This window comes from Lampetra fluviatilis, chromosome 74 (genome assembly GCF_964198595.1).
Source record: "Lampetra fluviatilis chromosome 74, kcLamFluv1.1, whole genome shotgun sequence".
Classification (NCBI taxonomy): Eukaryota; Metazoa; Chordata; class Hyperoartia; order Petromyzontiformes; family Petromyzontidae; genus Lampetra; species Lampetra fluviatilis.
This window is the reverse complement of record NC_136348.1, coordinates 2,353,297-2,367,086: the sequence shown is the minus strand read 5'-3', so window position 1 is coordinate 2,367,086 and position 13,790 is coordinate 2,353,297. Positions and strand designations below refer to the sequence as shown.

The window sequence follows — 13,790 nt, the reverse complement described above, 5'->3', positions numbered from 1 at the left end:
TCAGTTAAGATCCGAAATGGTTTATTACGTCCTTCCAATGATTGCTGAGCCAGAATCCATCTTCTCGGTTGAAATTGTCTCTGTGTTTGTATATGTGGATCGCCTCATGAACGAATCTCTCATGGTAGCTAGATGGCTTGCAGAGAACCTCTGTCTTGGAGAAGTCAATGTCATGTGAGCCCACTGAATTGTAACAGTGATCTGCCACGGCTGAGGTGTTTGTCCTACCGTGTTTCAGGTCTGCTTTATGTTTATGGATGCGGTCCGAGACATGTCGTTTGGTTTCTCCAATGTAACTGCTACCACAGAGGCAACTTAGTTTGTAGACGCCAGGGTAATGTATGTCTGGAACCACGTCTTTTACAGATGGGACCAGATCACGGATTTTATGTACTGTGTTGAATCGGACCTGAATCTTGTGTTTAATCAGGATTTTGGAGATCTTTTTTGTGACCCCAGCAATGTAGGGTAAGGTGATGGTTTTGAAAGGCTCCTCAACCGGATCCTTCTTGATGGTTGGAGTGATGGCTTTACGGATTGTGTAGTCGGAGTAACCATTAGCCTTAAGAGCTTGGCGTACGTGTTTGAGTTCACTGGCAATGTGTTCCTGGTCGGAGATGCATTGGGCTCTATGGTATAGAGTCTTGATGAGGGAGTTCTTCTGGCTTCTACATATTATTAACATTCCCTCCCTTTGTTAATGCTACCCCCTGCACCCTCCCTTTGGTGCTGCTGATCCTGCATAATGCATGGGCATAATATGACTTTGAAACCCCCCCGCCCACCTCCTATGCATTTCCCATGAATATGCTAAATTACTCTTGATATGCACATTCTTTTGTTAAGGCGCTCTTCTTACACCCCCAACTCAGCTTATATATAAGCTCCTAGCTTGGCAGTGTCTCATTCTTTACCTGAAGACGGCTGCTTGCGTTGTAGCCGAAACGTCGTGAGAATTATTTTATTATGTTTTATTTTTATTATTTTATTACTTCCCTTCTACGTGACTTTACCGAAAAAACCAAGATGAATCCCTGCAGTCACGAAAGCTTTAAATCGAAAAATGCATATATTATCATAGTGTGTTTTGTTTGCATTTGACTGCAAGTATTGTGGTAAATGCAGACATGAATCCTCGCAAAAGACGTTTGGTTGGTTCGATCTTGTTGGTTTTTGTCATCAGGCTGTTAGTAGGATCCTACTAACAGCCTAACGACAAAGACCAACAAGATCATCAGTAGGATCCGACTAACAGCCTAACGACAAAGACCAACAAGATCATTACGAGTTCGACGTCCCTAATCGAACCAACCAAACGTCCCTCCTTAAAACCCTCGGCTGCAAGACCTCCCAGATTCTATGGTCTTCCCAAGATCTATAAAGAAGGCTCCCCACTACGACCCATAGTGTACAATCAACTCTCCTACCTACAAACTGGCCCGTTTTCTATCAGATACTCTGCTCCCCTTCACTGGCAAGACCTCGACAGCAGTACTTAACTCAACCCAATTGGTCTCTATGGTCAAGGACATGGTACTGTCTCCTGATGATATGCTCGTCAGTTTTGATGTGGTATCTCTGTTTACCAAAGTCCCAGTTCCTGACACCTTAACAAAAATCGAAGACTTGGTCCAACATGGACTGAACTCGGATGTACCTGCGCTGGTTAGGCATTGCCTCACCAACACTTACTTTACCTGGAATGGCACCTTCTACAAACAGAATGAGGGTACCCCCATGGGCTCCCCCTTGTCACCAGTGATAGCCAATGTGTTCATGGAAAAGTTTGAATCAGATGCTATCCAGGCGTCCTTCCCTGGGGAAGATATATGTGGATGACACTTTCGTCATTTGGCCACATGGCCTCCCAGCATTGAACCATGTTTCTGGACCACATCAATTCCAGACACCCATCCATCAAATTCACCATGGAAGTGGAGAAAGATGGCAAACTACCATTCTTGGATGTTCTGTTTGAGAGGAGACCTTATGGATCCTTGGGACATTGTGTTTACAGGAAGGCCACCCATACAGATTCCTACTTGAAACCTGATTCCCACCATCATCCGGCTCAAAAGAATTCTCTCATCAAAACACTATACCAGAGAGCTCATTGCATCTCTGACCAACACCACCTGGCCAGTGAACTGAAACATGTACATTTGGCCCTCAAGATGAACGGACACTCTGACCGCACTATCCGCCAAGCTGTTTCTCCCACCATACAGAAACAACCACTTGAAACTCCGATCAAAACTGTCATGTTGCCATACATAGCAGGCGTGACCAAAAAGATCTCCAAAATTCTAAACAAACATAAGATCCAAGTCCGATTCAGTACAGTACATAAAATCCGGGATCTGATCCCATCCGTAAAGGATGTCATTCCGGACTTACAGTACCCCGGTGTTTACAAATTGAGTTGTCCCTGCGGGGACTTGTATATTGGGGAGACGAAACGACATATTTCGGACCGAATTCGCGAAAACAAATCAGATTTGAAACATGGCAGAACAAATTCTTCAGCCATTGCCAATCATTGTTACAATGCTGTGGGTGATCATGATATAGTTTTCTCCGATACGAAGGTACTCTGCAAGCCGGCTGGATACCACCAAAAATTTGTCCATGAAGCCATACAGATATACAAACACAGACATAACTTCACCCGAGAAGATGGATTCAAATTGAGCAATCATTGGAAAGATGTGATTAACCATGTTAAACTTAAATCGCCACTCCCCCCGCTCTGCGTCCCTCCTCCACCATCCGTGACGCCGTCTTTTAGTTCCACCTTCACCTTCCTGGCTCCACCCACATCCTAACCCCCCCCCTCCCCCATCCTACACTTTGTCCTCCCTCCAATGACTATTTAGACGCCGTTTTACTATTTTCACCTTCCTACAACGTTTTACTATTTTCACATTCCTGGCTCCACCCACACCGCAACCCCCCCCATCCTGCACCCGTCCCCCTTGGCTCCTCCCCCTTCCTCTTACCCTATATATTAAATGCCCCATTACAAATAACTCCCACTACAGTTATTTTGCTGTGCCTTTTGACACCTGATGAAGGAGGCTTGTGTTGCCTCTGAAACGTTGTGATTTTAGTTGATTTATTTTAATTTATTATTATTATTTTACTTAAGTTTTAACCTACGTGACTTTACCGAAAAAACCTAAGAGTATGAATCCTTGCAGTCACGAAAGCTTCAAAGTTGTTAGTTAAGAGTTATTAGTAAGGACTTGTCCCTTGCTTTTTATTCGACTCGTGTGATCGGCATCGCACTCGCTGAAGGTGTTTGCCTTCAGGGAAGTCGTGTACTGTATACGCAACTGCGCACAATTCTACGAGTCGCTTGTAACTGCTTTGCTGTTACTTATTGCAAATTATGGTCTTGGACTGTTGTCCTCTCAAGAGTCCCTGGCACATAATAATATGCCACACGGTGGCGGTCGCAAAATGCTGATTTATCTATATATAAAAAAGGGAAGTTTGTGAATATGTCTGTTCGAAATGTTTAGCATACTTCCCGACATGCAACAAACTTGAAATGTGGCATGTGGGTAGCTTTCAGACTGTACACAATGCAAGAAGTATAAAAATAGATTTGAAGCTTTCGTGACTGCAAGGATTCATATTCTTAGGTTTTTTCGGTAAAGTCACGTAGGTAAAAATTTTAAAATTAAAATTAATAAAAGTAAAATAAAATAAAAATAAAAATCACGACGTTTCGATTGCAACACAAGCAATCATCATCAGGTATAAATGAAATAGCAACAAAACATTCTAACCAGAAAAACTATAGACAGACATATAAGCAGACAGATATCACCAAGATACATAGAGAGAGAGTAACACAGGTACAGAGAGGGAGATCGTCTCTGTTGAGTGGCCTTAAATAGGCAGAGGGGGCGGGGGCAGAGAGATGGACGGGGAAGTTCCAAGTTTACCTTTTTTTCTCTCTCTCTGGGTTTTTGTTTTCTCTATCTGCCTATGTATTTAGTGTACTTTTTTCTGTCTACACTCGTTTTTTGTCGTTCTTATGTTCTGCTCTGTCTGTGTGTCTCCGTTCCTTTTGTTTTATGCTTTGTCTTTCTTTGGAATTTTCACACTTAAATTCTAACTTAGCAATCTTTGAAATACGTAATCGACCAGGCTATGCGTTGTGTGTTGACCGACTCTCTGTGTTGTATTACATAACATTTCGATATTTTGCTAGGTTATTTAATTTAGTGTGTTCTTTCTCCCTCTCTCCTAATGTTCAAACTTGCTTTCTTTACTACGCGTTTTCCGCACTCATTGACATGTTAATTTGTTACGCATTTTCCGCACTCATTGACATGTTAATTTTTTATCTAACCCCCTCCATCTCTCTGCCCCCGCCCCCTCTGCCTATTTAAGGCCACTTAACAGAGACGATCTCCCTCTCTGTACCTGTGTTACTCTCTCTCTATGTATCTTGGTGATATCTGTCTGCTTATATGTCTGTCTATAGTTTTTCTGGTTAGAATGTTTTGTTGCTATTTCATTTATACCTGATGATGATTGCTTGTGTTGCAATCGAAACGTCGTGATTTTTATTTATATTTTTATTTTATTTTACTTTTATTAATTTTAATTTAAAAATTTTTACCTACGTGACTTTACCGAAAAAACCTAAGAATATAAAAACAGACTTTTGTATCTTGGGGAAGGGGTGCAATAATGCATATATTTTGCATGCAAGTGAGCAGTGACATCACATCTGTCATCACATCTGTGATGTCACACCCGCATGCGGAAGCGTTTCACAGTGTGCTTGCTGACGTCACCCCCCCCAAACACTCCGCGTAGGCCGTGTTTTAATCCAAGACAAGAATCCAAGTCCCGGGCGAAGCCGGGTAGTAAAGCTAGTCTATATATCAAAGGGAAATGTGTGGATATGTGTGTGTCTGTTCGAAATGTTTTGCATACTTCCCAATATGCAACACACTTGAAATTTGGCATGTGGGTAGGTTCCATACTGTACACAATGTAATAACTATAAAAATAGACTTTTGTATTTTGGGAGGGGGGGGGGGGGAGAAATGACCATGGAGTGTGTGGAATCAACCCGCAACACACCTGAGTTAAGCGCTCTGCAACGCGTACCCCTACCATATGGCTCTTCGTGTGCCGTACTTCTAGAGCTGTTAACAGCGTGCCGGGAGATTTTAGGTGGCGCTTCGCTCCTGGCCGATGAAGCCATTGGCTTCTCGGAGTTTCAATACATATCCGTGTGAATAACAGGTACAACTGCTATCTTAAATATAAAGCAGAAATTACATATGTTTGTTTGTGTGAAGCAGCAAAAACTCTCCAACGCTGAGCTCTGGCATCATGAAATTTTCACAGCTTATGCTGTCTGGAATTAATCAGTGAACACGACTATTTTCAGGTTGCCACGTCATTCCCTTCCCGAGTTGCCAAAATCGACATTACGTAGAAGTGGGTTAAGGTTAAATTTCCTTCAGTGAAAAACATCCCATTTAGTTAAATTGATTTCTTTCAGCTTTTTTCTTTCTTACAAGAATCAATTTTTCAGGGTTTTTCAGTGACACGGTTCACAGGTGGTGGTGTGTCCAGACCCATGCCTGGCCACCTTCATCTGCTCAGTATTAATGCTTCCTCACTCCAAGTAATTCATTGAGGAACAACCAACACAGCCGAGGCTGCATGTCTCTCTCCTGGTGGTGAGATGTTAACTACCTGTCATGGCATACAGGAAGTCGTGGGTTCGATCCCAACCCTGACGCCTGCTGTATATTTGGAGTTTACGTGTCTCTCTCTCCCCATGGTCGCGTGGATTTATCTCCGGATCTCCCGGTTGTCCTCACTCCACATGCAGAGAGTGAACACCGCCACGCGTCTAGAGTGAACACCGCCACGCGTCTAGAGTGAACACCACCACGCGTCTAGAGTGAACACCGCCACGCGTCCAGAGTGAACACCGCCACGCGTCTAGAATGAACACCGCCACGCGTCCAGAGTGAACACCGCCACGCGTCTAAAATGAACACCGCCACGTGTCTAAAGTGAACACGGCCACACGTCTAGAGTGAACACCACCACGCGTCTAGAGTGATCACCACCACGCGTCTATAGTGAACACCGCCACGCGTCTAACGTGAACACCGCCACACGTCTAGAGTGAACACCACCACGCGTCTAGAGTGAACACCGCCACGCGTCTAAAGTGAACACCGCCACGCGTCTAGAATGAACACCACCACGCGTCTAGAGTGATCACCACCACGCGTTTAGAGTGAACACCGCCACACGTCTAACGTGAACACCGCCACACGTCTAGAGTGAACACCACCACGCGTCTAGAGTGAACACCGCCACGCGTCTAGAATGAACACCACCACGCGTCTAGAGTGAACACCGCCACGCGTTTAGAGTGATCACCACCACGCGTCTAGAGTGATCACCACCACGCGTCTAGAGTGATCACCACCACGCGTCTAGAGTGAACACCACCACGCATTTAGAGTGAACACCACCACGCGTCTAGAGTGAACACCGCCACGCGTCTAGAATGAACACCACCACGCGTCTAGAGTGAACACCGCCACGCGTTTAGAGTGATCACCACCACGCGTCTAGAGTGATCACCACCACGCGTCTAGAGTGATCACCACCACGCGTCTAGAGTGAACACCACCACGCATTTAGAGTGATCACCACCACGCGTCTAGAGTGAACACCGCCACGCGTCCAGAGTGAACACCGCCACGCGTCTAGAATGAACACCGCCACGCGTCTAAAGTGATCACCACCACGCGTCTAGAGTGAACACCACCACGCGTCTAGAGTGATCACCACCACGCGTCTATAGTGAACACAGCCACGCGTCTAACGTGAACACCGCCACACGTCTAGAGTGAACACCACCACGCGTCTAGAGTGAACACCGCCACGCGTCTAAAGTGAACACCGCCACGCGTCTAGAATGAACACCACCACGCTGTTGACAAACCTCACCTTGTTGTTGTGGGAAGGTCGCTTCTGAAAACAAGAGCGGTATAGCAGCTCAAGCGGGCTTGGCCTGGTAAAAAAAGAAAAGAAAAACTGAGAATATATGAAGTAAAACAAAGTTACAACGTTGCGAGCCAGGTGAAGAGAAATTAAACTTAAGCGAGAGATTTGAAGCAAACGCGATCAGGCGAGGGCAGGAGGCAAGGCCCGCGTTGTAAAGTTTCAACCTGGACATCGCTTCCATGCTCGCTGCTACTCAATTGACATCCCTACGAGAGAGCGAGGCTCTACCTCGGTGAACAACAACAACAACCACAACCACCACAACCACCAAAACAACAACCACCACCACCACAACCACCACCGCGATGAGAATTTCTCACCTCGGATTTCAGTGCATGGGCGGAGCATGTGTTGGCGGGTGCAGTGGCTGGCCGCTTGCGCACAATCGCTCCATTGTGTTGGCGTGTGCAGTAATTGGCCGCTTGCGCACAAGCGCTTCCACGTCCATCGGCCACCCTTTTGGCCTCGCCCCCCTCCCTCCCCATACGTTCCTTTCATTGGCTACCATAGACTGATGAGCTCCCCCCTCCCTCTCCCTCCCCCCTCAACTCGCTTTTAAGGGATTACATCTTGAATCATTGCCTCACTTGATACAGCTAATCTGGCTGTGACGGTCCCACCTGATGACGGAGACTTGTGTTGCCTCCGAAACGTCGTGATTTTTGTTTTTATTTTATTTTTTATTTTACTTTCTACGTGACTTTACCGAAAAAACCTAAGAAGATGATTCCTTGCTGAAATCGAAAGCTTCAAATCTAGAATCATGGGCGGAGCGGCAACTTCCTGGTTCCTCGCGACGTCACGCGGCAGCAGGCGACATGACGTCATTTGCGGGATACGATGACACTCCCCTCCCACAATGAGCGGCTCTCAACTCGCAACGGCTTTCACGAAGACATTATGTTAATGAGTCGCCTGTTACTGGGCGTGGCTTTGCCCAAATAAGGATTGGCACTGGGACAGATATCGACAGCGGCCGAGCGGAGGTGACGTCACGCTCGAGCGCGCGGTGGTCGGGGGGTGGGTGACATGACGTCACTAGCGAGGAACTCCTCCCCCTGGCGTTTGACGCCGATGAGGTCACGCTGCGCGGTGACGTCAGAGAGCGGGGTCAGAGTTCAAGTTTGTTGACATAAAGGGAGCGAGAGTTTCGACTCAAGCCTCAAACGAGTACCCGGTACGGTGTGTCAACAAAGCCACTGGGGAGACAAAGGCGGCCGAGCGTGGTGCTGGCCACCCACCCCCTCGTGTGCCGTGACGACCTCCATCGGTGCTACTCGCTGTGAGCAGCACTTTGTAGATGTTGTGGCTTGGCTCTCCAGAACACCGCTGGCGACATTTCACGATGACATTTTCACGTCCATAAAAATAAAATCGCCATACTAACCTAGGCCGTTTTTTGGAAAAATTTATCCAATTTTCCTAGCTTTATTTTTCAACGAAAAGTGCATTCCTTGGTTGTGTTTAGCCTGAGTAGACTATATATTACGTTAAAAAGTGGGAAATTTCATGCATGAAATTTTCGAATATAAAAAAGTTAATCGGCATACTGTGCCGATTTTAGGCCAAATAAGCCCAACTTTCACAGCTTTATTTTTGGACGAAAGTTAATTCCTCTATTGTATTTAGCCTTAGTATGCTATGTATTATATTAAAAGTGGAAAATTTCACGATGAAATTTGAAGTAAAAAGATCAAATCGGCATACTTTACCAATGCCGTTCTTGGCCAAAATTTGCTATATTTTCATAGCTAGATTTTTCAAGAAAAACTGAATTCCTCCATTTTGTTAAGCATTAGTATGCTCTAAATTACTTTAAAAGTGAGAAATTTCACGATTAAATTTTCATGTCCCAAAAGGAAAATTGGGTACTTATGCCAGTTTTATCCAAAATAAGCCAAATTTTCATAGCTTAATTTTTCAACAAAATGTTCATTCATCAATTGTATTTACCCTTAGTATGCTATGTGTTAGATTAAAAGTGGAACATTTTATGATGAAATGTTCACGTCCCAATATAGAAAATTGCATGCTAACCTATGCCGTTTTTGGCCAATAATGGCCAAATTTTTACAGCTTCATTTTTCAACAAAAGTACAATCCTCGGGTGTGCTTAGCCTGAATATCCTATATATTACGTAAAAAAGTGGGAAATTTCACCATGAAATTTTTAAGTAAAAAGGCTCTGACATGGTTGTCTTTGCCTTACAAAACAGATGGGCAAAGTGTGCATGACCCAAAACTTTTTTTCCAAGCAATATACATGAGCAACAATGAGGCAATTTGCTGAATTCATGGCTTACCCATCCATGACCGTTCCCCCACAGTCATCCATTTGGCACTTCACCTCCAAAATGGTCAACGCATCTTGGTCACCAAAGGAAATGCCCAACAACAGGCCCTGGCTCCACAAGATACCACTCTGATGGCGTTCTTGGGTTTGTGTCCAAGTGACCCATTTGCTGCCAACCTGCTCTACCATTAAGTTCCCTCCTACTATACATGGACTGCAAAAAAAATAGAAGCGAAGTACTGCTGACGGTGAATCAGATGCCTTCGGACGAGTCGACACAGTTCATCCCAACAATCAGCAGTGCTACTTTCTCCCAATGCTTTTCAATGTTGCCAAAGGGCACAAATCTTTCCAAGACCTATAAACAGTGGAACGAGTTGTCTGTCAAACATACAGGGAAGCTTGCAATCTTCGTACAATTCTTGCGCATGATCACCTTAATCATAAAGCTATGACAGAAGCTTATGTTGGTCAGTCCCCTTTCCAACTGACATTGCTCTTCTGCATGACTCATCAAGTTTGCAGCCCATCTAACCCCATGGGACTCTGGCAAAAATACAAAGAGGGCATGAGTGAGGACATCCTCCAAGGAGTTCAATAACAAAATACAAACCTGGACGACAACTTTCTGATGTTATCTTCAAACAGGCCCTCATCCTCCTTCACGACAAACTGCACTCCATTGCTGGAAAATACTTCACGTCTATGGGACTACCAACACCCTACAGGGACAACCTGCATGCCCTTGCTCAAGAGATCCTAGTGAAATATGCTATTATTCTTGACAGAATCTTACATTTTTTTGGGAAAATTAAACAAAGCTGATGGATGCACAAATAGAAGCCTACAAGGAAATCTTGGAAGACATTGAGACTACAAATCGAGTCATTTGTATCCTTGATGCACCTGCCAGTACTGGGAAGACCTTTGTTTAGAAACTGCTCCTCGCTAAGGCTCGCCAGAGAGAGATAATTGCTCTAGCTGTGGCATCATCGGGGATTGCTGTGTAAGTCGATGTGTGTGTGAGTCGATGTGTGTATTTGAGTCCATATGTGTGTGTGTTTAGGTCCATGTGTGTGTGTAAGTCGGAGTATCTGTGTCTTTTTTGCCCAGGCAATGCCAGATGTTTGTGTGTGTACGTCGATGTGTGTGTAAGTCCAAGTGTGCATATTAGTCCATGTGTGTGTGTTAGTCCATGTGTGTGCATGGCTTCATGTAAGTCACTGTGTGTGTGTCTATGTGTGTCAGTTGATGTATGTACGTCGATGTGTATGTGTGTTAGTCCCTGTGTTAGTTAGTCCATAGGTGCTCGCTAACAGCACTTGCCCCTACAGTCTGTTAAGGCTATATGGGGGGTCTTTGATCTTTGTTAGTTCATATTTGTGTAAGTCAATGTGTTTGTGAGTCGATATGTGTGTATAACACCATGTGTGTGTATCTAAAGTCCATGTCTGTGCGAGTCCGTATGTGTGGAGGCCAATGTGTGCGAGTCTCTGTGTGGAGGAGTAATATAGGGATGTGACCTCATGCTCGTTGTTCAGTGCGATGACGTCATGCACGCTGGGCGAGGTGATGACGCCACGTCTCCTCTCGGTACTTAAGGGGGACCACGTAACGAACGCGGGGTTACTGTAGGAGCCCGGGAAAGAGAGCGGTTGAAGAGCCAGCCAGGGGTAGAGCTCAGGGAGTCTGGAGACAAGCCGGCCGTAGTGATAGAAGGTGCTGCTCTTTCTCGGTCGGTCGGTCGGTGTTGGCTGAACCCCCGATCTGACTCGAGGGAGAGAGCCTTGGCGCTAGCCGAGCTAGGAACAGACAGAGTGAAGATTCGTGTGAAGAAACCTAGTGAAGGACACTTACCCCTGGGGAATTTATCCAAAAACCCTTAATAAATAACTGGCGCAAGCCCTTAACTGAAGACCTGCCTCCGTGTCGTCATTTGCACTTCAACATATGTGTAATGCGAGCATAAACGGGGTGGTTGCTGGCCTCCGCGCCAATCACACGGAGCGTGTGGGAGGAGCCACTGCTCACCTTGACTCCAATGGGAGACGAGGTGAATGCGGGGCGGAGACGGGTGCATTACGGGAAGGAGGAGTCAGGGTCACGTGATGGGAAGGATATAGGGAGAGAGCCGGAAGAGATCGGGAAGTTTAAACGGAGCGAGAACAGGGGGAGCCACGCTGGGCAGTGCGAGAGATGGCGCCATCTGCCACGTGGTGGAGCAGCGCCATCTGCCACGTGGTCGAAGACCTACGCACACCGTCGGCCAGCGGTGTGCGTGGGGTAGACGGGGCTAGCAGAGTGTGAGGGGCTAGCAGAGTGTGCGGGGCACACGTGGCTAGTGAGGGGCTAGCAGAGTGTGCAGGGCACACGTGGCTAGTGAGTGACTAGCAGAGTGTGCGGGGCACACGTGGCTAGTGAGTGACTAGCAGAGTGTGCGGGGCACACGTGGCTAGTGAGTGACTAGCGGAGTGTGCGGGGCACACGGAGCGAGCGGTGTGGCTGGCGGCGTGTGCGGGGCACACGGAGAGAGCGGAGCGGCCACCAGCGAGTGCGGGCCACACGGAGCGTCGCGGGGCACGCGGCGGAGGCGGCGCGGGTCCGGGCGAGGACCAGCGGGGTGCGATACGAAGAACCTAAATAAACGACAAACGAGACCAAGAAAGCCTGACAGAGTCGTTTATTACATATGTGAGTCCATGTGTGTGCGTGGGTCCATGTTGTGTGTAAGTCCATGTGTGTGTCTCTTAGTCGATGTGTGTAAATCCATGTGTGCTTAGGTCCATGTGTGTGTGAGAGTCTACGTGTTTGAGTCGCTGTATGTGTGTACGTCGATGTGCGTGTGTAACTCCATGTGTATCTGAAGCGAATGTCTGTGCATGTGTGTCTAAGTCCGTGTGTGTGTGTCTTTTTCGCCCAGGCAACGCCGGGTACTTCCCGCTCGTACTCTTATATCAGCGCACTTCATCTATCTGTGATGAACGCTGCACTTTCCATCGTTTTCATGCAGGGGGCGCTGCAAACCTACGCGCTGTTGTATCTATGCCCTGTTTTCCGTTATTAATATTAAGAATAATTAAGAATTTTTTTTAAAATTATATCTATATATATATTTTTTAATTAAACAATGAAAACAACCCACTTCTCCTCACAAGCACACCAGGAATCTATGAAACATGGAGGGCCATTAAAACGATAATAATTCGGTCACAGAGAGGTCATAGACATCCAGATGGACAAAAAGATCGATGGACTAACCTCCCAAGACATCTGGAGATACACGGATGGGGTGCAGAGCAGAGAAAAACAACTTTTGCAACTCGCGTTTTCCTTAAACGTTTTCCGTACCGAAAAGTAGAAACTTAACAAAAAGAATTAACCAACAAACAATAGGGGCTTTTTATTAGTAATTCCCTTGTATTACTCGTATTCACGGTATATATATATTATTTTGTATTGTATGTTTCTATCTACCTGACCAAAAAAAATAATAATAATAATTACGAATTCCAACAGTTAAGGAAGCGTAAGTGGAAACTTAGTTGCACTTAACCTCAGGACATTAAAATATAAGAAATATCAAGAATAAATGTAACACACAGGACCACATAAGGTATTGCATACATCTCCTCGACCACCTTTGTCTTCCAGCGGGGTCTGGCCTCGGAATGACCCACCCAGAGGGAGGAGGGGTCAAAGGGTCGCGAGGGGGGGGGGTCTGTGCTGGCATAGCTGGGACATCTGTTTCTCTCGTTGTTGTTCCTCTCGCAAGGAATGCGCAGAGAGGGGAGTCACGTTTTTGAGTTTAAGCACAAGAGCACATAGCGAATGAGCAGTCTGGTTCGAGTCGTGCTCAGTCTCGCAACTCGGCTTGCGACGCGGCGTTGCGACGGGGCTCGCAAGGGAGCTGGGGCAGATCGTGCCTCGAGGAGAGATGGGACGACGAGGGGTCGTAGAGTGACCGCCTGAGTGCAGTCTGTTCAAGTCGCGCTCAGTCTCGCGACTCGGCTTGCGACGCAGCGTTGCGACGGGACTCGCAAGGGAGCTGGGGCGCGTCGTGCCTCGAGAAGTGATGGAACGAGGAGGGGTCGTTCGAGTCGCAGAAGTCTGAGTTCAACCTGGGTCGAGGGTGGGTTTCAGCCGTGCTCCAGCTGGCAGAGCATCGTGAGGGAGCAAACACCGATGCCGATAGCAGGTGTCGCTTCTCGCAGAACGAAGTTAAGTGCGAGTGAAGCTGGCAGCTGCACGAACAAAGGAAAGCACGGAGAAGAGAGAGACGAGTGACGACAAGCAATCAACCTGTAAAAGGGCAGAAATCGCCGAGCGTCGACCAAGCGAGCATCAAAAAGGACGAGCAGCAGCGGATGAGCGCTCCAAGCCGGTGAGCGCGCACAGCCGCGTTGTCCAGAGCCTGAGCAACACCGCCTGAAGG

At 46.7% G+C, this 13,790-nt stretch overlaps 1 protein-coding gene across 1 annotated transcript in view; it reads right to left on the bottom strand.

The window, feature by feature from the left end:
- Nucleotides 1-13,790, bottom strand: part of LOC144953346 (uncharacterized) — a 244,395-nt gene that overhangs the window by 147,562 nt on the left and 83,043 nt on the right. The window contains 2 exon segments of the mRNA XM_078883908.1: nucleotides 7,009-7,072; nucleotides 7,386-7,527. Of these exon segments, the coding sequence (XP_078740034.1) occupies nucleotides 7,009-7,072; nucleotides 7,386-7,527 (206 nt within the window).